General features: G+C 37.6%; 1 protein-coding gene across 5 annotated transcripts in view; it reads left to right on the top strand.

Annotated features, from left to right (window-relative positions):
* Window positions 1-26341, top strand: part of Atp8a1 (ATPase phospholipid transporting 8A1) — a 213305-nt gene that overhangs the window by 93981 nt on the left and 92983 nt on the right. For all 5 annotated transcript variants that reach the window (XM_076865343.2, XM_076865340.2, XM_076865342.2 and 2 more), the window contains 4 exons: window positions 650-699; window positions 4284-4353; window positions 12989-13073; window positions 15471-15610. In XM_076865343.2, coding sequence (XP_076721458.1) covers window positions 650-699; window positions 4284-4353; window positions 12989-13073; window positions 15471-15610 — 345 coding nt within the window. The remainder of the gene's footprint in view (window positions 1-649; window positions 700-4283; window positions 4354-12988; window positions 13074-15470; window positions 15611-26341) is intronic.

Below are 26341 nucleotides of genomic sequence, written 5' to 3'. Positions count from 1 at the left end.
AAGAATATTTTTTCCTTTATCACCTAAAGATAAATCTCCTACCTTTTGTTTTGTTTTGTTGGTAGTGAGGATTGAACCCATAGGTGCCCTACCACTGAGCCACATTCCCCAATCCATTTTGCATTTTATTTTGAGACAGGGTCTCCCTATGTTGCTTAGGGCCTCACTAAGTTGCTGAGGCTAGCCTCAACCTTGCTCTCCTCCTGCCCCAGCCACTTGAGTTGCTGGAATTACAGATGTGTGCCACAGTACCTGATATCTTCTTCTTTTTTTAATTTTCTTAATTGCTTCATTTTCTTTCTATTACTAATTTACTTAATTCTCTTTTTTTCTTAATTACTTCATTTCATTCTACTACTCATTGTTCTCTATACTTTTACAATACAATCCCACCAGATAATCTGTCTATTGGCAACTCTTGCCTCCCGTTTTGGCTGGTGTTGTTCAAAGCCCTTCTTCTATGGTACATGGAATTCCTTTTGATTTTCTCCTGTTTTTGACTCCTTCCATTAACCTGAAAATAAATTCATATTTCAGGAAAAGAAATTGTGTAGTCATTTTTATGACAGAACTTTGTGACCGGTGATTATTTCTAAGAAACTTAAGATATTTCCAACTCTGTGTAATCATATATCCCTTACTTTTATAGCTGGGGCAGGAAGAAAGATATGAATTGCTCAATGTGCTGGAGTTCACCAGGTAAAACTTCTCCTCTGTGATTTTTCTGGATAAAATAAATTGCTATTCATTTTTACTTTTTCCTTTTTAAATAACTAGAAGGTATGCTTTTTATTTAAATTTGTATAGGCAAAATATTAAATCAAAATCTTTAGTACATTTTTAATTATCTGTAGGTAAATCATAAACTGCTTTCTTCAGAATATTGCAATGGTAGTGATTAAAAAATTGTTTGAAATATAACTAATTCACCAGTCTAGGACCTAGGGCCAGGAATCTGATAGCTAGTATGTGAGTCAGTTTTTCATTCCTATAACAAATACCAGAGATAATCAACTTATAAAGAGAAAAGGTTTTTGTCAGCTCACAGTTCTCAAGGTTTCAATGTGCAATTCTACAGCCCTGTTGCTTTAAGCCTATGTTGAGGCAGCACACCATGGTGGGAGGGTATGGTAGACCAAAACTGCTCACCCCATGGCCAGGGTGTAAAAGAGGAGGTGAAGACAGGGACAGGATTACACACCCTCAGTGAGCTAAAGACCTTGCATTAAGCCTCACCCTATGAAGTCTGCAGCACCTCACTGGGTACTGAGGCTCCAGCACATGGGCCTTTGGGGGACCTTCAAGATCCAATCTATGGCAGTTAGTGATCTGGAAACATAGGAAGAGTCACCAAGATTTCTGTGGAGTAATTGGAGTCAGGAAGCGATCATCCTAATTGTGAGCTCATTATATCTAATTGTCCTTGGGATTTCAAAAACCATATGTGTATCTCTGTGAGGTGTAAGCCACATACCATCTAGTTAGAAAAGAACAAAAAGCAAAGGGATTGTTCTGCTGATTTTATTTCTTAAGGTCAAATAATAGAGTCCTTTAGTTTTAGTAAGGCCTCTCTGTACAAGTTTCCCAACCACCCTACATTCCTGGGACCTGGTAGTCCTTAGTTACAGGATCCTTAAAAAGATTGCATAGCCACCTACAGGACACTTCAAAACATCAAACCCATGAGGTAGTGGAGCTGTCATTCAAGGAAATAAGTGCCCACCTTTTTTTCAAGAATTTTCTCCTATATAAGACAAGCTCATATACTATCTTTGAGAGATGTTTCCTTTTCTGTGCCAACTTTGGTTGCTATTTCAATTGGTAGTGATCCCATGCCCATGGTTCATAACAAAAGCAATGGGGTCTGTACAATTAATCAAGCACTATTATTAATCAAACACTGTTTTCTTTACTTATATACTCTGAAAGGCTCGAAAGAAAATAAATAAGAAGTTGGATAATTAACTAGAATAGAGTATTTCCAAAGTGCATCCCTCATCTTTTTCTTTTTATGTTAAAGTGACTGTTTTCCTAACCCTACTATTATAAGTATTATGCTAATTGGCTCTTAGATATGTCTTTTAAACACACACTTAGAAAGTACTGTGCTAGGTGCCATAAAGCAAGCCTAGGGATTTCAGGTTCTTGAGAATACTACTATGAGGACAGACTTAAGAACGGAAGTGAGAAAAATGAATATGATGCCGTTAGTCTTGTGAAAACTGGTGGTAGTGTAGACCAGGATGATGGTGGTGAAATTAAAGGGAAGTTGATGGCACCCAAATGCCTTTTAAAGGAAGGTCAGTAGGACTTTGCCATGGGTCAGATATGGAAGGCAGAGAGGGAGAGGTCAGGGCTTCTGGCATGAGCAACTTAGTGAATAGAAATTCTGTTTACATGGATGATAGAAGAGAAATCGATGTGGACATTAAGATGTCTGGAACAAAACATCTTAATGTTTAGGTTTTAGATGCCTGTGAGACATACAAATGGACGTGTCAGGTCACCAGTTGGATGTAAGTGCCTAAAACCTATGAGAGAAAGCCTGTGGCTAAAAGACCATATGGCAGTCATTGGTGTAGAAGTAATATTTAAAGCCATGAAAGTGAATGGGATCGCCTAGAGAGCACACATAAGAGCCCAAGAGAAAATGGAAGGCTGATGACTGAGCCATGAGTAATTCTAACTATGAAGGGTTAGGAGAATGCTTTGTTGTTAAAGTCAGGGAGGACAAAGAGGATAATAGGACAAGACCAAGAGAAGAGCAGTTCAAACTCACACGGACATCTCTGTCAGAGACTGCTTCAAGCTTAGGTGAGGGGAAGGTCTGTCCATTGGTGTGGTGAGGAGGGAAGCAAAAAGTGAAAGACAGGAATGAAGGGGAGGCCAGTGGAGGTGGTTCAGAGGTGGCGACGGTTCAGAGGAGTTGACCTGTGAAGAAAGAGTTGAAAGGGCGTGTGACTCAATGGAAGAGTGCTGGCTGGGGGGAGTTCTGTAGGGCGGGGTGTAGAGTTTAAATACTGACCAGCAGGGTCCAGCTTTGAAGAAGAGGCAGATTCACAGGAGTGAGATTCCTGCAAAAGTGGGGTGAAAGGTGGTTCACACACACACAGAAGAGGCCTCTGATAATAGAAGAAATATTTCCTCCATCATATTGGGGAAATAATGGAGAAGATGGTGCACACCTATACAGAAATGGAGGCTTTAATGACATAAAGAAAAGGGGTTTCTTGTCTGATGTTTCTATCAAAGTAAATTCCAAAAATTTAAAGAGTCTGGAGTGAGGAGGGAACATAAGACTTGGAGAATGGAGAAGATATACACTGTGTTCTTACAGAGGGTGAGAGAGCAAGCTTCCTAGAGAAAGGTAGTAGATAGGTGTTCAGTGATGTGTGGGGCAGAGCATCCCATTGTATCCAGTGTCATGTATTTACCAGTCGTCATCACTGGGTGAATCTCAACAAGGTCTACTTACTCTGATATACCACAGAAGAGTGTCCGCGTTTACCCTTGGGGATTTTTCCAGGAGAAGAGAAGAGCAAGGAAGTTGATGTGTTTGACACCATTAAATCAAAACTGAATTAAGAAAGGCATGAATCAAGAAGGGCTAAGTTAGAATGCACAGCTGTCATTAAATGTCTTCCTAAAGTACCATATTCACATTCCCTCCTTGTCCGAGGTTTCACTGTCCATTGAACCAAAATTCTAGAAGTCAACATTTCATAAGTTTTATTAAGTGACTTCATTACAGTATACTGCTATAATCATTCTATTTTAATATTGTTGTCAGTCTCTTACCATGCCTAATTTATAAAGTAAGCTGTATCACAGGTTTGTATGTCTAGGAACAATACTTGTGAATGTGTGATTGCATTTGCTGTTGGGTATGATTATGTACTTAAAATTGATTATTTTTATTTTTTAACAAAAATTAACATACACAGTTGCTCTTTTAAGATACTAACTTAAAATATTTTTTCAAATGTGAAAATATTGAACCAGGACTCTCCTCTACTCTGGTGGGTCTTAACTCTCACAGGTTTCTAGGGAACCATTTTGTAAAGTATTCCTCTAGGGCAGAAGATGGTACCCTGATGACTCAAAAAAACATAATGTAACTTTCAAAAGTCCCCAACTGTACATCAGGGGATAATTCATATATGTGGAAGGATCGGGCTCATAATTTGATCAAATTTATTTTTTCGCTGTGAGTATTAAAATATGTGAGGCATGACAGACATATATGTGCAGATCCTCATTATGGAAATACCTCTTTCTTTCAGCGCTCGAAAAAGAATGTCAGTGATTGTTCGCACTCCATCCGGGAAGTTACGACTTTACTGCAAAGGAGCTGTAAGTCTTTATTTTTGTCTTTTACAGTTTTGATTTATGCTGGTTTATAATGTACGTGTTAGGCATTCTGCTGTGGGAATGTAATGCAGATGTTTAGCATGAAGTTGCTGACATCCACTTTTGCTGGTGTTTTATAGTAACGGGGTTCTGCCTCTTCTGGTCAAATGTGGAATTCCTTCTGGGTAAATTGGGCGCTTTAAAAAAGTTTAGTATAGGTTATTTTTATAATTTAATTTTTGCTACATAATATTTGAGTTTCATAGTACATAAACTATGTTAGCAGGCAACTAAATACGGAAAACAATATAATTTTTCAAAGAACATAGAAATAGTCTTTGTTCTTTGGATCATAGTTATTGGTATAATTTCTTCATGTGAAGATCACTGTTTGTCTTGCATTGTTTTAATTATAACAGAATTTCTAATAATTGATTAGCATTGACATATGGGCAGGTTATATACTGTGTATTTCTTTTTTAAAAAAATTATTTATTTAATTCATTTTAGTTGTTGTTGAACATTTATTTTTTTATTTATATGTGGTGCTGAGGATTGAACCCAGTGACTCACACATTTGTGTCAAGCACTCTACCACTGAGCCACAACCTCAGCCCCTATACTGTGTATTCTGATTCTCCTAGTTGAAATATGTTTACACTCATGGAAAAATGAGAAATCTACTGACTGGGGCTTTTTTTTTTTTTTTTTTTAAGGTCAGTCAATATTTTCTTTTTGAATTGCCCTTTCTAGATACCTAGTTTGTAAATTCCCCACCTTGGAAATTTTCAATTTTGAATAGACTCAACAACCTTGCTTTTTCCCATGGAAATTTGGAAACCAAACTTAAGAGGCCCAAGTCTTTTTATTTAAATTCCTGTTGAGAATGTTAGATGCCTTGGTTTTAAATCATTAAAATGCAATTTTGAATGCCTTGGTTTTGAAGCATCCTGGTGGAATGATTTTGCAATGTCTTGTGAATTTCGTTTTGGAATTCCTTTGGTTTTATTTTCCCACTGATTCAAAGACCTGACATTTATTCATTTTGAACATCTTATCACCAGACTTCAAACTTGATTTTGGAGATCCAAAGGGAAAATACCTAAGATGTGTCAGGAATTTAAGTCTAGCCAGGGAAACAAATATAAACAGAAGGTTAGGTTACAATACTAAGGTATCTGTAAAGATCTTCCAACAGCCCCGTGGGAATATGCACAGTGATAAGGGAATAGGAGAGCCTGCAGACCTCCCACTTCAAACAACTGATAGATGTCTGGTTTAGGCACCCAGATCACATCCGTCCTCCTGTGGCTTTGAACATTCTTCTACCTAAAAACTTTGGGAAGTTAAAATATTGAATAAAAAGTAAAAATATAGAGACTTTTTTTTTTAAATAATCTCAGAGTTTGCATATGTCAACTCGTTTATTGCATTGTTTTTCTTCCCTCCCAAATCGGCTATGAAATGTGGTTCAGTGGTAGAAGTCATAAACATGGAAAGCATGCTTGGGAACTAGTGGTAGGTTGCCAGGGAGGAGCTGAATTTGAGGTAGAAAAGGACGATGTGAGTTAGGTTTTGTTTTTTTGTTTTCTTTCGTCTTTTACCATCCTTAAGAACTGTACTTTTTTCTTGATTATTCTCATGGCACCTCAGAGGATGATATAAGGCTACCAGTTGAGACCACTGACAACAGTCCATGCAGGAGTTGATATGGAATAACAAGACAGTTGCAGAAAAGACAGAGGAGGATGATTTAGGACTTAATAATTAATTGGTGATGAGGGAAGGGATTATCCAGGATTCTTAGGGGATTTCTGCTTGGCTTGCCAAGGGGACTGAATGATATCACTTCCTCAGATAGAGGGTTGGCCAGCTACATTTTGGCCACAAAGATTTCACAGGGGAAAGAATCTAAATTTCACAGGGGAAGAAATCCAGGGTACAGATAACAGCCTAGAATTTAATGTATATAGTTGGAAACTAAAAGCAGGGGATGCAGTCTTATATGAAGAAATGTTACCTGAAATGAGACAAGAGTATCAAATGAAAAGTAGAAGAACCAGGAAAGCAGATTGTGATTTGGAGGAGAATCTAAGGAGCTTGTGGATTCCTTGATAGAGTCGATAATCAGCAGATAACGGCTCTAGCAGAAGACCTGGGTAAACAGAGCTCATTATGCACTCCAGTCAGGATGGTATAGTATGCCATACTTTGATTTGCATTCTTTGTGCCAAAGTCATGGTGAAGACACATGGAGTTGATATAAGTATAGAGAGAAAATAAAGCTAAAACTACCACAAATAGACGTCTGTGTACTCCAAAGCAGAAATAGAATCAAAGTGGTTCATTGAATTGAAGGCTTGCGCTGGACGGGGTGGGAGTCCCAGCCCCTGGATTCAGAATCTAGAAGCAGTGGTTAGAGTTTGACTTCTATGAAACCCTGGGGCAAGTGTCCTAGATTTGAAATCACATGAGAGCCAGCTTCCTGTCTGGAGTTAAGGACAATGGTGAGCTTCCCCAGCGTAAGAAGAGGCTGAGGAAATCTCATGCCAACCTCTGCAGAGGGTTTATAAAATGACCAGGTTGGCATGCCTGCAAAGAGGGACAGAACAAGAGCAAAACTCATGAAAACACATGAAAAATTTTCATCCTAAAATAGATAACAAGTTCCATAAAAAACTGAGTATTCACTCAGATTGAATCATTTATATAGACCCATCTGCCAAGGAATGTTTTAAGCTCAACATAATGAAGAAATTCTAACTTTTTTTTGAGTCAAAAAGAAACAAAGAGAGGTAATATAAACACACACACACACACACACACACACACACACACACACATACATAATATATATATACAAATTTTTTTAAATAAATAAATGAAGTAAATGCCAGGTTAGACACAGTTCAAGTAGAGTTAGTGAATTTAAAGATAGTACTAAAAATTCCATCCTGAATATGCATAAAAACACAACAGCTCTCTGTATGTATGTATGTGGGGGGGGAGCATCAAATAATTTATTTTCCCTACTTCTTCTAGATCTTCTCAATAAAGATGTTTTGCTTTGTTAATTTTTAAATAGAAGAAAGAAACTATATAAAATATACTACATATATATGTACGTATGTATAATATTAACTAAAGAAAAAATACATTTACACAAATAAAAATTTATTTAAGAAATAAGGCATTCTATCCCAAATTTATTCACCAGAGGAAAAATTATAAACTTAATGCTGTAGAGACCTTAAAGTGATTGAAAATTTCAAATTAGGTGTTCCTTAAATAAAGTTCTGTGCCATCTATAAAAAAGACCACATCTGAAATTAGTTGCTTTTATAGCAGTTCACTACCACACCAGGCAAATTTCAGATAATTCTGAATGACACACACAAAAAAGTGTCTGCATATGTTTAGATATGGGTGTGTCTTACATCTTTGTCAAACATTCCAGGTCAAAGGGACCCAGGCTTCATGTAGCAGGGCAGTCTCACCTTACTTACCCTGACTGCAAGATCAGGTACCCAGTGGCAGTTGTTTAACTTACAGTGTCAAAATCAAACAGAACTATTAAAGACAAATCTCCCAAGAAATGAATGTTCATTTAGAAAGAGAACATAAAAAAATAAATTGCATTTCAAGACACACACACACATAGCCCACAATGGTCTTGGGTCTATCCTGTGAACAAAAGGTGAAGGTTTTATTAAGACGGAGAAATCTACACAAATGATTTTGAAAGAAATTTCATTGGCACTTGCAATGGATTGCTGAAGCTGGCCAGCTCTGATTGGGGAGTGGCACGAGTTACTATGTAAAGCTAGCCTTAAAGTCATAACCCAGCTGTTTCCTTGTCATTGGCTAAATAAAATTAGTCTTAAAGTCATGGCAGCCCATTTCTTTGGCTCAGTTTTAGGAGATAGTTCCTAGAACAGGTATCTGTGAGTGTCCCCCTCCCCCATGGCCCCTCCACTCCATTTTTGCATAATTATTTTCATAATGGTAAGATTATCTAGATAATTTTAGTATTAATTGTGGCATGTAAATAAGCAATTATGTTAAGATCTACTTGTTTTCCACCACTGCCATCTTATGCAGATGCCTGCATTTTCTGGTAGTCTTTTTTGTGTGTGTGACAATATCATACATATCCTGTGAGGTTATACACAGTGACATTTCAAAATGATTGAGGATTGCATCCAAAATTTTATTCATTTAAATAATTTTTGAACACCTACCATGTGCAAGGTACTTTGGAGGCAGAGCAGTATTTGAACTTCAGTATATAAAACAAACAAAACCAATTTTCTGAATGAAGATTCTCCCAAGAGGAATTATTAATCATGAGTTCAACTTTTCTCAAAGCCCTGGATCTTCACACAGTGAGTATAACTTGCCTGTGCTGTGCCGCTCCCATAGCTTCAGCTCACCATAACTCTCTATTTTACCTTGCTAAGGGCAGCACACAGATACCTACATGCAGTGAGGATTTTCCATACACAGACTAGACGATTCTGAGTAGAACCTGATTTAGCTTCTAACAATCGCCCAGCACTTAATGTAGCCCTCTCAATAAAGGAGTGTTACTATGGCTGAAAAAATATCTGTGAATAATATTATATTTTTTTGCATGTGATTTTAAAACAAGGATGCATTTAATGCAGAAGGCCAAATTCTGTCCTCTGCTTTTCTCAACATTACAAGGAAGTTAGAAGCTTAATTTCTCGTATTCAAGGCATCAGTTTCTTCCACTAGAATGTTTCGATATACTGCAGAATTCAGTCCTTCAGATCTTATTACTTATCACTTTTGTTTTTGTTATTGTGATTTTTTTGAAGATTTTCTTAGTTTTAAAATAACCTATTCATTTCATTGAAAATTTCATTAGCTTCTGGAAAAAAATAAAGATCATAAGTTAAACTTTTCCTTCTTCTTGAGAAGGGACTGTGAGGGGAAATTATCATTTCCTTTTGCTTTGCCCCCCTTCCCATTCCACCACTGAAAAATGGAAAGAAGTTCATAATTGGAGCTTGGAATATTCCATCTGCTCTGAGGTCACTAAGTTCTATTTCTCTCAAGGGTTCTAAATCATACTCCATTAGTTTTCTTCCAAATCTCAGCCCTGAGACTAGAGACCCCTATATGGGTAATATCAGTAAGAAAGTAATTGCAGGTAAATGATTTATTTTTTCCTGGTCTAGTAAAACCGTGAAGACTAAACACTAGAATTTTTTAAAACATTAAACCAAAGCCAAAGAATAACTAAAGGAACAATAGGCAGTTTGTAAATGAGCAAAAACTAGAGAAACGTAAGTGGTACATAAAGCTAAAGCTGAAAAGGACTTGAAAAACAATCCAGTAATTTTATTTTACAAGTTAAATCAACTGAGTCTTAAAGTGGCACAATTAAAAACTGCTGTTTAAGGCAGTTCCTGTTTTGTTCAAGGTTCTCTGCACTGTACCACCAGCCCTCTTGAGCAGATTCAGTAGGCCTGTATTGCTTAAAGTTTATTCTCTGTGAATGCTGATCCCATACAGGGCTCTAGCCCCTGGAAGGTTCTGTGAGCACGTAAGTTGGGACTCTATGCCATACAGCCTTCGAGAGACCCACTGCGATTTTTTTTATTTATATATAACAGCAGAATGCATTACAATTCTTATTACATATATAGAGCACAATTTTTCATATCTCCAGTTGTATACATAGTATATTCACACCAATTCGTGTCTTCATACCTGTACTTCGGATAATAATGATCATCACATTCCACCATCATTAATTATCCCATATCCCCTCCCTTTCCCTCCCACCCCTCTGCCCTATTAGAGTTCATCTATTCCTCCCATGCTCCCTCTCCCTATCCCATTATGAATCAGCCTCCTCATATCAAAGAAAACATTTGGCATTTGGTTTTGGGGGATTAGCTAACTTCACTTAGCATTATCTTCTCTAACTCCATCCATTTACCTGCAAATGCCATGATTTTATTTTCTTTTATTGCTGAGTAATATTCCATTGTGTATATATGCCACACTTTTTTTATCCATTCATCTATTGAAGGGCATCTCGGTTGGTTCTACAGTTTAGCTATTGTGAATTGTGCTACTATAAACATTGATGTGGCTGTGTCCCTGTAGTATGCTGTTTTTAAGTCCTTTGGGTATAGAACGAGAAGAGGGATAGCTGGGTCAAATGGTGGTTCCATACCCAATGTTTCAAGAAATCTCCATACTGCTTTCCATATTGGCTGCACCAATTTGCAGTCCCACTAGCAGTGTATGAGTGTACCTTTTTCCCCACATCCTCGCCAACACTTATTGTTGTTTGTCTTCATAAGAGCTGCCATTCTGACTGGAGTGAGATGAAATCTTAGAGTGGTTTTGATTTGCATTTCTCTAATTGCTAGAGATGATGAACATTTTTTCATGTATTTGTTGGTTGATTGTATATCCTCTTCTGAGAAGTGTCTCTTCAGGTCCTTGGCCCATTTATTGATTGGGATATTTGTTTTTTGGGTGTTTAGCTTTTTGAGTTCTTTATATACCCTAGAGATTAGTGCTCTATCTGATGTGTGAGGGGTAAAGATTTGCTCCCAAGATGTAGGCTTTCTATTCACCTCACAGATTGTTTCTTTTGCTGAGAAGAAGCTTTTTAGTTTAAATCCATCCCATTTATTGATTCATGATTATAATTTTTGCACTATAGGGGTCTTCTTAAGTAAGTTGAGGTCTAATCTAACATCATGGAGATTTGGGCCTACTTTTTCTTCTATTAGAAACAGGGTCTCTAGTTTAATTCTTAGGTCCTTGATCCACTTTGAGTTGAGTTTTGTGCATGATGAGAGATAGGGGTCTAATTTCACTTTGTTGCATATGGATTTCCAGTTTTACAAGCACCATTTGTTGAAAAGGCTATCTTTTCTTCATGTATGTTTTTAGCACCTTTGTCTAATAACTGTGCTTATGTGGGTTTGTCTTTGTGTCCTCTGTTCTGTATCATTGGTCCACCGTTCTACTTTGGTGCCAAAACCATGCTGTTTTTGTTACTATTGCTCTGCAGTATGGTTTAAGGTGTAGTAGAGTGATGTCACCTGCTTCACTCTTCCTGCTAAGGTTTGCTGTAGCTATTCTGAGTCTCTTATTTTTCCAGATGAATTGCATGATTGCTTTTTCTATTTCTATGAGGAATGTCATTGGAATTTTGATCAAAATTGCATTAAATCTGTATGGTGCTTTTGCAAGTATGTTCATTTTGATAATATTAATTCTGCCTATCCAAGAGCAAGGTAGATCTTTCCATCTTCTAAGGTCTTCTTTGATTTCTTTTTTTTTTTTTTTTTTTTTTTTGAGGCTATTGAGAATGGTGTAGTTTTCCTCATTTCCCTTTCTGAGGATTTGTCACTAATATACAGAAATACCTTTGATTTATGGGTGTTGATTTTATATCCTGCTGCTTTGCTGACTTCATTTGCTTGTTCTAGGAGTTTTCTGGTGGAACTTTTAGGGTCTTTCAGGTATAGAATCATATCATCAGCAAATAGTGCCAATTTGAGTTCTTCTTTTCCTATGTGTATCCCTTTAATTTCTTTCATCTGTCTAATTCATCTGGCTAGTGTTTCAAGAACTATGTTAAATAGAAGTGGTGAAAGAGGGCATCCCTGTCTTGTTCCAGTTTTTATAGGGAATACCTTCAATTTTTCTCCATTTAGAATGATGTTGGCCTGGGGCTTAGCATAGATAGCCTTTATGATGTTGAGATATGTTCCTGTTATCCCTAGTTTTTCTAATGTTTTGAACATAAAGGGGTGCTGTATTTTGTCAAATGCCTTTTCTGCGTCTATTGAGGTGATTATATGATTTTTTAAGTCTATTGATGTGATTTTAAAGGCATGAGAAGTATTGCAGCAGGGCCAGCCCATTAGATCTGTTCAGTCCAGCATCTCCTGGACTTTCTTGAGTTCTGGTCCCATTCTTCCTTGTAGCACCTTTTCAGAGTTCTACAGAACTGTTAGGACTGGGTGGGAATCTTGCAGTATTTGGGAAGTAAATAAGTATTAATATGCACATTTCAAACATTGGAGTAACTATAGTAATTTATTCTAAAAGAAAATGAGAATGTAGGCCTAGAACCTCCCCTTAGTATCTACTGGGTATTTTTCCCAGGACCTCCACAGATACCCAAATTCAGAGATGCTCAAGTCCCTTATATTAGATGACACAGTGCATGCATATAACCCACACACATCTTCTCTGGTACTTTCAGTTATCTCTGTGTTGCTTTTAACACTTCATACAATGTAAATGCTGTGAAAATAGTTGTTATACTGTATTGTTTAGGCAATAAGAAAAAATTCTATACCTGTCCTGTACAAGCAGCCACCCAGGGCCTGATGACGTCTGTCTGTGGTTGGTTGAGTCCTTGAATGCAGAACCTGCAGATCCAGAGGTCTGCCTTTTTTCTTTGTGTCATTAGGGAAACAGGGTTATCTGGAAAAAATATTTTATGCCTTAAAATCAGTACTAAAAGTGATTAGTTATTTTTATACTGATTTGGTAACTAGTAGTGTCATACCATTACCTTTATTAAACTCATAATGCTTTATTAAGTACATTATACCTTCTCTTTGTTTTCCAGGACACTGTAATTTATGAACGACTTGCAGAGACTTCAAAATACAAAGAAATTACCCTAAAACATTTAGAACAGTTTGCTACAGAAGGTGAGCATAATAGTAGTAAAGTATGATTAAAATACACAGAAATCATATACTCTTGAGAGCTTACAAGGTCACTGGTATTATTTTACTTAGACATTCCTAAAATAAGGTATCAACATTGAGAACTTAGATTTTAGTATATTCTGTTCCCATACAATATTTTTATTAGAAAACTAAAACTGTATTTATTGAAATGTTCAGAGGCTTTATCCCTACATTTTAGGTAGTAAGACCCATAAATCTGTTTACTTTTCAAAATGGATATAATTTACAGTGTAAACACTTTACCTTATATCTCAAGAAATTCATTAGGGAAGAAATGAGTCAAAGAACTTAAATATTCTAATCTGAATAAGAGAGAGAAGAAATAAATAAGCCTATGTGATTATGAAAATGAGTATCAATTTAGTTAGAACTGAAGGCTTTTTTTAAGGCCCAACCACATGTCAAGCTCTGTGTTAGACCTGAGAATCGATGATAAAAAAAGAAAAAAGCTTAACCCTGTCTCTCTGCCTTGAAATATGATGATGTGTGAAACAAAACGGTACCTGGTCTAGAGACCTGATCTAGATAGGATGAAAGGGAGTAAGGGCTGTTAAACATTAGGATCAGTACCACAAGAATTTGTAGTCTTATCTCTGAACGTGGCAACAGTGGTCACAGCTGTATCTACATCTCCCATCTCAGTTTTCCCTCCTGTTTCAGCTAGAACAGTCGCCAGGGGCACCAGGCGGGACCCCTGACCAAATCCCCTCCTGATCCAGGCTGAGAAAAGATAGAAATGTTTTTTAAAAATCACTAGAAAAAAATTATAATAGACTTTGAAAATCAAGGACACAAAGAACCTCCTCCCAATTCTACAGAAAGCAGGAACACAGAAGCATACATGATGATAGAGCTCAGACCCTCAGACAAGGTCCCAGGCAGGTTCAACCTACCACACACAGCACAGGTATTGTTTGGTTTGGTTTTGCTTGTTGAGGGGTCTGGAGGCATCTTTTTCCTCTGGATATGATGATACACATGCTCTGGCTCTCAGACATATTTGAGTTGGCTCGGCCCCCACCTTCACTCCATTCTTTCTGGCTCTGGGCTGAATGTCACTTCTGCTCCATGGCTCCCCTCAAATAAATTTTCCAGCCAAGTTTCCAAAAGTGAAAAACATGCCCTAATATGGCCCCGTGGATTTAACCTCCACTCTCAGTGATCCGGCAATAGATGACCCTACTCCTTTCTTAGAAAGACCCTCCTGGTATTTTATGTCACAGGTTCTTTGCTTCTTGCTTCTGACATATTGCCTTGAACATATTTTATTTGACAAGATGATGAAGCCTAGAGTCTGGCTCTGATTGTTTTTAGAGTTAAATGACCTTGAGTGAGGCATTCTCTTAGGAACCTAGGTAGCTGCCTCCTTACATGGCTGAGAAGTGCTCTGGCCTCCCTCTTCTTCTAGTCCCTCTCCTTTTTTCTGGCTGAGGGTGAAGTGAGCAATGAAAGCCATAGACACTGAGCTCTGGGAGTAGGTCAGCGCACACATGAGCTTTGACTGCCTTCCCTGAACACGTCTGTTCCTTATTGCCACTGACCCTCCGTTTACAAAGATTCTTTTTGCCATAAATTTATAGTGGTAAACAGCAGTGATAAATACAGTCATTATAGCCCAGTAAGAGGAAGGCCACCCTCCCAGTAGACTCTAAGGGGTTTCCCTATCCCTCCTCATAAGCATCTGAAGCCACTATTCTGAGTCAGCCACTGTATCTGACAGTGGAGTTACAGATAGGAAGAACTCCAGGTCCCTGCTGTCCAGGAGCCTCAATCTGATAGAGGAGACCATGAGAGCAAATGTATAGAACATTGTTATTCACAACATGAGAGCATTTGGGGATTTCTGCTTGTGTCATCCAGGTGAGAGGAGGCTGTTTCAAAACGATGGCTTGAAGAGCTGAGTCTTAAAGTTTATTCAAAACTGACAGTGGGAAGGTGTTGGGGAGGGTGGAGTGGAGACCCTGGTATGGAGAAGGTGGCAGCAGGGAAAGAGGTTGAGGCAGTTGATGAAACAAGTAAGAGCCGTACATCAGGGTTTGCCTCTCATCTTGGAGAATGTTGAGAAGATTTCAAACAAAGGAAGCCCTTAGTAAGATCAGGATTTTAGAAGAGTCACTCTAGGTATGGAGGATGGATGAAAAGGACTGGGAATGAGAAGCACAGTGCCAATCTTAAGAGTGAGAGGACATTGATAGATGTTTTATACTGAGGTTTTGTCATAGCCAAGTTGGATTTAGCACATTATTTGAATGCAATCGGTCTTTTCAAATGGGACTTTGTTAAACAAAAACAGGAACATCAGACTTCTGAATAAAATCTTCTTTGGTGTGTCTGGGTGTGTGTTGCCTCTTCCAGGGTTAAGAACTTTGTGTTTTGCTGTGGCTGAGATTTCCGAGAGCGACTTTGAGGAGTGGAGAGCTGTCTACCAGCGGGCGTCCACCTCCGTGCAGAACAGGCTGTTGAAGCTGGAGGAGAGCTACGAGCTGATCGAAAAGGTGTGTGGGGGGCTGTTTTGGTCCTCCAGAAAGTCAGGTTTCCACAGAGTCTCAGTCTTTACTCTTGGGACCAATGGAATAAAAAGGAGACCATCTTGATGCAACACTCACTGTTGAATTTCCTCTCACTGTCTAGCATTAATACACCTTCATTAATAGCATTTATGAGAGAGAAGTTTACTGAACAGGCACAGGTTTAGACATTACGATGTATAGACCTTCACTCTTACAGTTTGGGATCACAGTTTGGTCTGACAATCTCCTTAACAACTTCTTCCATTGTTTCTGGATCACTGAGGACATGGAGCATTCCCACACACACATTATATACACATACATGTGTGCTTAGAATTAATCTAAGCATATTTAATATGCAATATAAAATCATGATATAGCTTACATAATCTGTAGCTAGTAATCAGTAATACTTAAGTGAATAATCCTGGGCGTATACCTGGCCAATTGTTGTACTACACTTATGCACCCCTCTCCCTCTATTATTTTGATCACAAGTATAAATATCCCTCTTTTACAGATGAAGAAACTAAAGCCAGTCAGCCTAAAAGTGATCCATACACTATGGCTGGTGCTATAGAAATAGCAAGATGTTAATTATCAGTGGCAAATATAATTTTGTGTACTCTGTGCCAGGTGCTGTTCATAGCACTTTTGTTTATTAACTATTTAATCCCGTTTAAGTGTTAATTATCCTATTTACAGATGAAGAAATCAAGGCACAGATTAAGTCATCCTGCTAACATTACACAGCTCCTAAGAGCAACAGATCTCCCTCCTACCCGTTTTCATGCTCTGAAGCACTCACGTGCCTGCACTCTAACCTTTAACTGCCCATTAAACAACTCCCCAGTTGCTCAGTTCCTTCAACATATTCATGTTTGTCCAGCATGGAAGCAAACTAGCTCATCAGCACAGTTCATCAGATCTCACCTCCAGGTAAGTAAAGCCTGCCTTTTTCCTCCTTCCTCTCTATCAAACGAGGTATTTCCCAGTATTTCTGTCTTATAAGGCTGTGAGCACCACAGGGATGTCCTGGACTATTTCTACTTCCTTTACTAGAGGGGGCGCCGTTTTCTAGCTGCAGGTGGTTTCTCTGTCGCATACACTTGCCGCATGTAACTCTAGGTATTGTTCTTCTGTCTCCTCATACGCTGTGATCACTTCATATGTTGTGTGTTTTATAAGGGAGACATCTAGTCACGTAGGTCATACATCATATGCAGAGAGAGAAAGATATACAGATAGAGATATCTACCCCTTATATATGAACTTAATATTTTCTGCACTTTATTCTAAGAAGACATGTGATAGCATATGTAGTACCTTCCAGCTTGGCCCCCCTCACCAAATTTAGAGGTGTGCACACAGCAGGGGCTTGCTATCAATTTATTTATTGAACCTGCATTTTTTTTTCTTTTTGGGCCACTTTCTAACATTTATATATGATTATATCTTTGGGGTATTATATGTTGAAATAAAATAATACGGGGCCATGATCGTAATCTCCAATGAAAGTCATGTATTATATCTTACTAATGGTATTGATTTTTATCTTTTGCTTTCCTTACTCTTAAGAATTTTTTTAATTACCGTGTTTGTAAATGATTCTCTTATTCCTGCTATCTTCTCTCCCATGCTAATGATATGGAATTAATGTATAGTGACACTAAAAATACATTTGTAAATGGATTATTAAATTGTTTGTACTTGAAGCATGTATAGAAAATTCTGGAGCTGAATTATCAATAAGCCTAACATTCTTACTCTTAATTTCTTAGTATCTATAGGTTAGATTTTTTTAGGATTTACAGTTTTCTTGTTAATGTCTGATTAAAACACCTTAGTACTTTGAGGTTTTTAACAGAAGTAGATGTTCAATCTTTTTCCAGCAGATGGTGATCATGAGTTGCATTGAAATTTAAGTTGCCTGAGAAAATCCATTGAAAGTTTTTGTTGTTGTTTCTGTGGGTTTGTTTGTTTGATTGTTTAGTTTACCTACATGGAAACCTCCCTTATGATTGCTTTTTTAGCTAAAACAAGTGAAAATGGAAAATTAGAGCTAATTTATCTTTACTTCTTGATAAGCCACAGGCTCTAACATGTTAAAAAGTCTTAAGACCCAGAAAGGTGAAGAGATTGGGTCCCTTACTCAGCCAGAGTATTGGGGAGGGGGTTTGGGGACAGGAAAGATGGTGGAATGAGGTGGACATCCATCATTACCTGAGGCACTTGTATGACTGCACACATGGTGTGACACTACATCATGTACAATCAGAGAAATGAAAAGTTATGCTGCAGTTGTGCACAATGAATCAAAATGCATTCTATTGTCATCTATACCTAATTAAAATAAATTTATATATATTTTTTTAATTCAGAGAACACGAGTACACTTCTGGACTTCTGGAAATAAAAAAAAAAATTAGTTTTCTGCATCCTTCTGTATTCCTCAAACTGGGTTTTTATTCAGTTATACATTCAGTTACCTTTCATTAGGCAGTTAAAAGGTACTAGATATCCAACTGCACAGGCCCATGAGGAAAATGGTTTGGGCCCTCTGGGTGCCCTGGTCTGAACAAGTCTCAAGTTGAGGAAACCTCAGGAACCCCCCTGAAGTGATCCACACGCTCCATCTGAAGGAAGCATGCAGAGCCGTGGTAACTTTTGCAAGAGCTTAAAAGAGTGTTGAACCAGGTAGAGGAAAGCAGAAGTCTTTTTTAAAGGAAAAAAGAATGACACAGGGGTCTCTGCAACTGAGCTGTTTTTCTAAAAAGTGGCTCTGCCAACACTGGTCCTTTGAGGACTGTGGGGTTTTTAGAAGTCTATAGAGCCAGGGTGATATCACTTTGTTGTTGGTCTGAGTTTCCATTCTTTGTTAAACTCAGCTGGGGTCAGTTCCGTAGAAGTTTTGATTTACTGCCGTTAAAACCACCCTAGTGAGGCAAGTTTCAACCTGTCAGGCCGCTGATTCTGCTCATGTGTCACCCTGGCTTTAAATTTAGCTGTCACAGCCTTAGAGTTCATCCAATTTGGCTTCTTCCTTACCTACTTTAACAGAGACATGTTGATTAGGCAATCTATTTTTTATATATTTGGAATCTATTTTTATGTAGACTCTGATGTTGGACTTAACATATAAGGAAATGATTTTTTTTTTTTTTTAACGAGAGAGTGGTTTTCAAGAAAATTTTTTTAGGGCAGAACCCATTTTCCAAACAAAACATTCCCTGAACCATGATAATCAAAATTGATAAAAGCAGCGCTGCCCTGTTAAGGGGTGGAGAGAAGCCCCTTGTTGGCTTCCGCTACCCCTCCACCATGGTGGTCCGTGAGGGGCTTTTCAGGACTGTGGGGTCCTCTGAGTACAATTTGAAGACTATATAATGTTACCTCTGTGTGTGGACTTTTTAGAAAATGTGCTTCTCAAAAGATCAGAACTTCATTGTGGTCATACAGGATGTTTCTGAACACATTTGAATCAGTGACCCGGAATGCCGTCAACACAGTGATGGTAGTGTTACTTCAAAAACAATTCAAAATTTGAAAGATTTATAGAGCATTCCACAAAAACAAGAATGTTTTTGATAAATAAATATTTTACAATATGATTAAGGTTGTACTTTCAAACCCGGTGTGCTCTCTCTCTCCCTCTCCTACCTCCTCTCACCCCTGTCATATTCATTCAAATAAGTAAATTCAGTTTTTAAATTTTAGTTAAAGCCATATTCCTTCGGGGGTTATAACTTCTGGTGTGAACTGAAAAAACGACCCAGCTAGACCACAAATATGCAAGAATACGTTGATATCTATCCATAGGTGCAAGGCTGGGTTACTTTTCTACCCCAAGACATCTGAGCACTAGAGTGCACTGCCTTAACCCCACCCCCACCCCCAAGGACACACTGAAGGGAAGAGAACACAGAGGTATGAAGAATCCTCTGCTAATGGCATCCCTGTTGACAGTCATCATTAGAGGAGAGAACTGGGGATTTTTAAATTTATCTAAAATATAATCACATCTGTTATAATATTGTGTTGTGTGGGCTCCAACACTTGCAACCATATGGTAAACTTTTCAGAATAATAAAAAATTGATTTTTATGTCATGAGTTGTTTCAAGAATCAGTTACTAGTACATTTTCTTTTCTGTTACTAAATATAAGCCAGGGGGTGACATTTGATAGTAGGAGAGTCTTAACTTGTTCAGGAATAAGGTCACTTAGTTAACATGCAAAAGGTACTGTCAGAGTCATCTCAGATGCTCCAGTTGTCTTGACCCACTTGGAAGAGGAATATTACAGCTTCACTCTGGTGCTATGGACAGTAATACCTCCTAGTCCCTCCTCATCACCACTTGAGAGAATTTACAGTTGTCTCATTTTCAGATGACAAACTTGACCTGTTTTGTCTTCCTTAACCTTATTCTTTTGAAATACGGTATAGTTAAATTCATCATTTCAGCTTATGTAACCAGTTATAGTGTTTAGTCTATACTTTTTAAAGCCAGATTATTTTTAATTTAAATTAAAATAATATCTGCATTTATTTAACAAGAATTGTAAATGGTAACAAAATATTATAAAATCTTAAGTTTTATTAGCAATGGTTTCTCTGAAATTTCTCACCTATTTGCTTTGATCTGTCACTTTAATTTTATTCTAACATTTGAAACACAAATTATTTTTGCCTCATTTATTCTGTTCTGCTGGATTCCTTTGAAAATTAATAGTACAGAGAGTTCTGATCTTACTTTCCTATTTTCTAATTAAACCAGTGGTAGAATATGAAGATGTGTCTTCATGGAAAATATAGCTTTTTAAATTTTTTATATTTATTTGCTTCAATCAATGTGATTATATCTTTAGCACTACACAAATTACCTACTAATAGCTTCTATGTTTATGAAAGCACATTATGTATCTTGAACATCATAGAAAATAAAGCAGTGTGATATAATACTATCTAGATTGAGCATTGATTGAAGCAGTATTTCCCTAATAGTAAAATTTTTTTCTTGTTTTGAGGGGGGGAAAAAGTAGAAACTTAACTGTTGCTTTTATCTGGTGAAGTTTTTAAAAATAGATTGTGGGTCAGAGGATCATTTCTGAACTGGAGAGCAAAACCAGAGTGCTATAATTTTGGCATCGTTAAACTCTCCTTTGATCAAATAGTAGTGTTGTATCTTATATGCATTTATAATTTGTGATTAATGTATACCCACTAGATTGAAATTTCACAAAAGCAATCATAATTATCATATTCATCTCTGTATCTCCAGTGCTTGACTGTCTGGCCTACGTTAATCACTCAATAAATATTTGAAGAACAAATGAATAATTCAATTAGATAAATTATTCAGAACCTGGAGCTTAGTAAGTGCTTGCTTAGTGAAAACCTGGTTCCCAGTACCAATATAGTTTACACTTTTCACAGATTGAAGGCCTTGGTACCAAATGTAATGTCACTAAGGATTAATTTAGGGATATGGCAGAAAAGGAGCTAATGATTTTACAAAATGTATTCTTAAGAAGTTTAGGATCACTCATTTAAAAAAAAAAAAAATCTGTCTCCAGAGTTACTCTTATATAAATGTAAGAAGAACATGTTTGAAAAGATTCAACATCACACATTTGAGCACTGGAAAAGGCAGACTCTCTTCTGGTCTCTGGGGCACAGTAGGGGAAAGGATTGAAAAATCTCTACCTTTGTCTGAGTGATAGAAGATAGTAAACTTGTAAATCAAGAAAAAAAAAAAGGTGTTTTGTTGTTATTTTGTTGTTTGTTTTTGTAATTTTTCCAGACAGAATTTTGGTGCCCTGTGCACTGAGATAAGGTATTTGGATAGGACAGTGAGGTCATGATCTATTTTTACATTATTTTCTTTACTTCTCCCTAAAATATGATTCACATTTTGGGGCTCTTTAAAGACTGCCCTGATGTGATGTAATATTAGATCAACCACTGTGCTGCGAACAGTAGTGCATACCTACAATCCCAGCAGCTTGGGAGGCTGAGGCAGGAGGATTGCAAGTTCAAAGCCAGCCTCAGCAACTTCATGAGGCCCTTCACAAAGCAACTCAGTGAGACCCTGTCTCTAAATAAAATACGAAGTAGGGCTGAGAGTGTGGCTCAGGGGTTGAGTGCCCATGAGTTAATCCCTGGTACAAAAAAAAAAAAAGGTCAACCACGGCATTCAGTGTGACTAAACATAACAGTTGGGTACCCTTTGCCATATGTGGCAACAAATGGTTTAGAAGATTCCTAGAGAAATATAAAACTTAATGGAAAAACAGGACCTTTCTTGAACACTTTTGGCTGCCAAGTTCATAGTAACTTCTGTATGACAAAGGAATGCTCTTCCAGATAAAACTACCACATCTATTCTTAGTAGCTGCAAATATCACTTTCATTTGTACTAAAAGCTAGATGAAAATCTACATGATGTACTGGTGATTTCATGGTTTAAAATTCCAGTGGTTTCCTGTTTTACTGTTTGCTTAAGAACATTTGCAGTTAGTCATCTCACCTACTAATGAGACCTGTCACTTTTTGAGCATTTATTAATCTCCAGGTCCTCTACTTTTTTACTCTGATATTTAGTTCAGGGGCCTCCAAAGTGAGGTACACAGATGATCCATTGCAGGTGAGCAAGGAAATAGCAGGCCTGTTCTGTTTTTGCTTATATTTTATCTCATTTTAATTTTTCTGCATTTTATAATGCACATGAAATGTGCAACAGAAATGTTGTACAAAACATGACTGTGTCATATGTAAATACTCAAAACATTTTTTCCTAATCTGCTACTTAAAAAAAACAGTTTGAGATGACTGATGTAATTTCATCCCCAAAAGAACCCTGTTAAATCAGTATGATTAGGCATTCTGTTGTGGAAATTGATTCTTAGGAAAGTAAAGTTACTTGCTGAAGGACGCATATCCGTGACAGTTGGCACAGCAAGAATTGAAATCCCAGTTCTGCCTTAATAATAGTCCATACATTATGTTGCCAGTGTGGTTTAGAAAAAGGCAGGAATGTGGGCAAAATATTGGAACCTTGAAAAATAAAATATAATCAAGCATGTAGTTGCATAGTCACTAGATCAGCACATGGGGTAGGGGAGTGTTGGCATATTTGGGGCTCCTCCACTTAGTAATCGAGGCAGAAAATATATTCTCTTTTCCTTAAAAAATAAGGTCGACATATGTTTGCCATGGTTTTCCCTCAACTTTAGAATCTTCCTATTTAAATTGTTTAATATTTTCTTACGTCTCTAATCACACGTTCCTTCTGGGGAGCACTAGTGGCCAACTTTCCACACTGGGTAGCTGTCTTCTGACTCAGATAAGATGGATGTGTTGTTTTTTGCAAGCTACACCCAACCACTTCTCAAATCCTGATTCCTTTCAGCTGGGTGTGTGAATTCTGGCCTCATGTGCTAAGCCCTTGGCTCCGTGAGTTCAATTGTAATTTCTGTAGTTCGGAAAGCAACCAGCTAAAACCTTTTTCTTGGCCTCAGAAACATTAACCAGTTGCCTGATTTCTTCAGAAGCATGCAAGTGGGTCATTCCAAGGGTTTAATGCTCTCAGACTTAGTTTCATAGCCCAGTTTAAACTGAAAGGAGAAGAAGTGGGAGGTTCTCTTTTAAATAAGACTGTCATCCATCCATACCTGCATCTCTGCTAAATGGTGCTAAGAAGAAAAAAGGCTCAAGAGCGAATACCCCCCAATACAAGGCGGAACAGACAGGAGTCCGGCAGTCTGAGATCTACTGTGGTAGAATGGCTTTGAGAATTCCACAAAACATCCACATCCCAGGGTCACCACACTTTAAAGCTACAGAGGGTGATGACTGCAGTAGCCTCTTAACTGGTCCGGAGGCCACTATTCTTATCCATCCCCAGTTGGACACTATAAGTTCCCAGGTCGACAACTTTCTGAAACATAAATCTGATCCTGAGTCTCCCCTTCTAAAAATCTCACCAGATATCCTTTGCCTTTGGAATCTTCACTGGAACACACTGACTTTGCATTTCCATTCTCCCCCTGCTTTTCCAGCCTCATCTTCCTCACCACCATGCCTCATTTCACTTATTGCTCTCATATGACTTAATGGCAACTTCTCAAATGCGATAGGCTTTTTCCATACCTCCATCTGTGCACGTGTGATTTGTTCTGTCTAGATTTAACTCTTGACCTCTCCGGATGGACTAAATCTGAAGTCATTGTTTAAGATTTAAAGTCAAGTGTTAACTCACATTAGATGGTTGTGTTTTTTTAACTATCCAGACTAAATCGATACTTCTTTCCTATGTTTGTCATTTGTATACACATGAAAGTACATATGTAGTATATGTAGTATATGGAACACAGGACTAGCATAGTATTTTTAAAGATACGGTATAACATACAGTAATGTGATTAATTGGGGGGAGCATTATTTCTTTGATGATAACCCTACATCACAGTTAAGAAGTTTTGTCTGAAATTTAGTGTTGCACAAAGACCAAAAAGGGTAGGTAGGAGCTGGACAAGGGAATATCCAGAGCTATCATGAAGGAACCACGTGCAGAGATGGGACACTCACAAGGTCTTTGAACTTCAGCTCAATGACCACCCCCATGCACTGCCTGTTTTTGTTAAGTTTTATTGGAACACAGTAACATCCATTGATTTACATAATATTTTTGGCTGGTTTTCTGCTCAGCAACAGAACTGAGTAGTTGCAGCAGAGAATGTATGACCCTCAATTTACCATCTGTTCTTTTACAGAACATTTTGTCAACCCTGCTATAGGTCAGCAATTTTCAGAGTTACAGTTCTCCAAACAGCAGCATTGCAGCCACTGCACATTCCCAGGCTCACCTGAGACCTATTCAGTGAGCAATTCTGAGTGCAGGGCCTAACAAGGTGGTACTAAGCCTAAGTGATTCTGATGCCTGCTAAAGTATGGAAAGAGTCCTAGCACTGTGGCTAATTACTGCAGGCTTAGTGAGATGTTCTCAGGCAGGTTTAGGTGAAACAGCAATAGAAGATGGGGAGGAATCCAAAGAAGAGTGTCTGCTGATACTTTCTGAAATGGAAATCCCTTGATGCAGGAGATCACTCTCATATCCCCAGAACTACATTCTTAGTGCATCTGAATGAGTAAGTGCAGGCTGTGTCTTATAAAGGAGCTCATCTTCAAATGTGAATATGGGTCCTGCAGGTGAGACGAGAATAGGTACATCTGGTAGGACTGAGGCTAAACCCCATTCATAGAAACAAAGTGTTGTTAAAGACTAAGGAGCAGGCTGGGCACAGTGGCGCATGCCTGTAATCTCAAAGCCAGCCTCAGCAAAAGAGAGGCACTAAGCAACTCAGTGAGACCCTGTCTCTAAATAAAATACAAAGTAAGGCTGGGGATGTGGCTCAGTGGTCAAGTGCCCCTAAATTCAATCTCTGGTACCCAAAAAAAAAAAAAAAAAAAAGACTAAGGAACAGAGACAGATGTTTAAAAACCCAATGATCTGAATAAAAGTCTTACTTTCATTTCCTCTGTCTTAGTTCCCATTTGCTTCCTTTGGGTATGTAATGATTCTTGGGGTTTCTTTCTTACTATCCTAGTTCAACTGTATCTGTGTGACCTCAGAAAACTGACTCAGCCTCCCAAAAGCTATTAACTGGAACAATAAATGCCAAACACTGAACAGTGTCTGGTCCATTTTCTCTGCTCAGAAAGTGTTAGTGGCTTCTTTATTTTTACCTACCTAGTTGTTATTTCATGTTGAAATAAAGTTTATATTGCTGGCCTTTATCATATTAATCCAGTGGTAAAATTTTGTATGCCAATATTACATCTTTGTCTTTAAAGAAACTTTATCAAATTGCCTATGTTGCAGTATCAAGCCTACATTAGTATTATGAGCTTGATCATTATATTTTTCTCACTAGGAAACATAACACATACTTTTAGAAATATATCATCTAAACACTAACCAAATCTTTGCTCTCATGGAAATATAGGTCACTTTGAGGTTCTGATACTTAGTAAAATATACATGTATTGGGGGAGAAAAAAACCACAATTCCTAAATCTGTCATAATACATTTTATCAGACTACAGAAAATTTTTGAACACTCTATATGAAGCTTTTTGATCTTCACTAGGGAAGAAACTTTGTATTTATATACCTTTTGTAAAAAACCTGCGTAATTTAGAAACATCTGAAAGAGAAAAATAAGAATATTGGGGACTTTACTAGGTGAATAAATATTATTTCATGATTTTTCAGTGATAACTAAATCTATATTATGTCAAAGAGTCCTCAACCTGAAACCTTTATAACTTTTGGCATGGTGACAGCTTGAAAGTAAAATTAGTATTTTGGATTTTTTTTAATTCCATAAATGCCATGGGAATTTTATCACGTTTCAACACTTTCTGAATATGTAATTCCCATAGTGCCCATTAGTGACCATCTGTGTAAGGTAATACATATTTGGGATGAAATTGATTACAGCCCCAACACCCTCGTGTTATGATCAGGAAAAGCACGCAAAGTTCACATCTTTTTTCCTAATGATCTCTATGTAGCTGAAGATATTAATTTCCAAAGGCAGAACAGCCTATCACTCAAGATCTTAATCTCACAATAAATGACACCGGGGCAAAAGGATAGGAGTCTGCACAGCCTTGCACTAAAATTAATAAGTGCTGTTCCCGGGAAGCTCT

This window comes from Callospermophilus lateralis, chromosome 8 (assembly GCF_048772815.1).
Source record: "Callospermophilus lateralis isolate mCalLat2 chromosome 8, mCalLat2.hap1, whole genome shotgun sequence".
Lineage (NCBI taxonomy): Eukaryota > Metazoa > Chordata > Mammalia > Rodentia > Sciuridae > Callospermophilus > Callospermophilus lateralis.
This window is presented reverse-complemented; position numbering and strand designations above follow the sequence as displayed.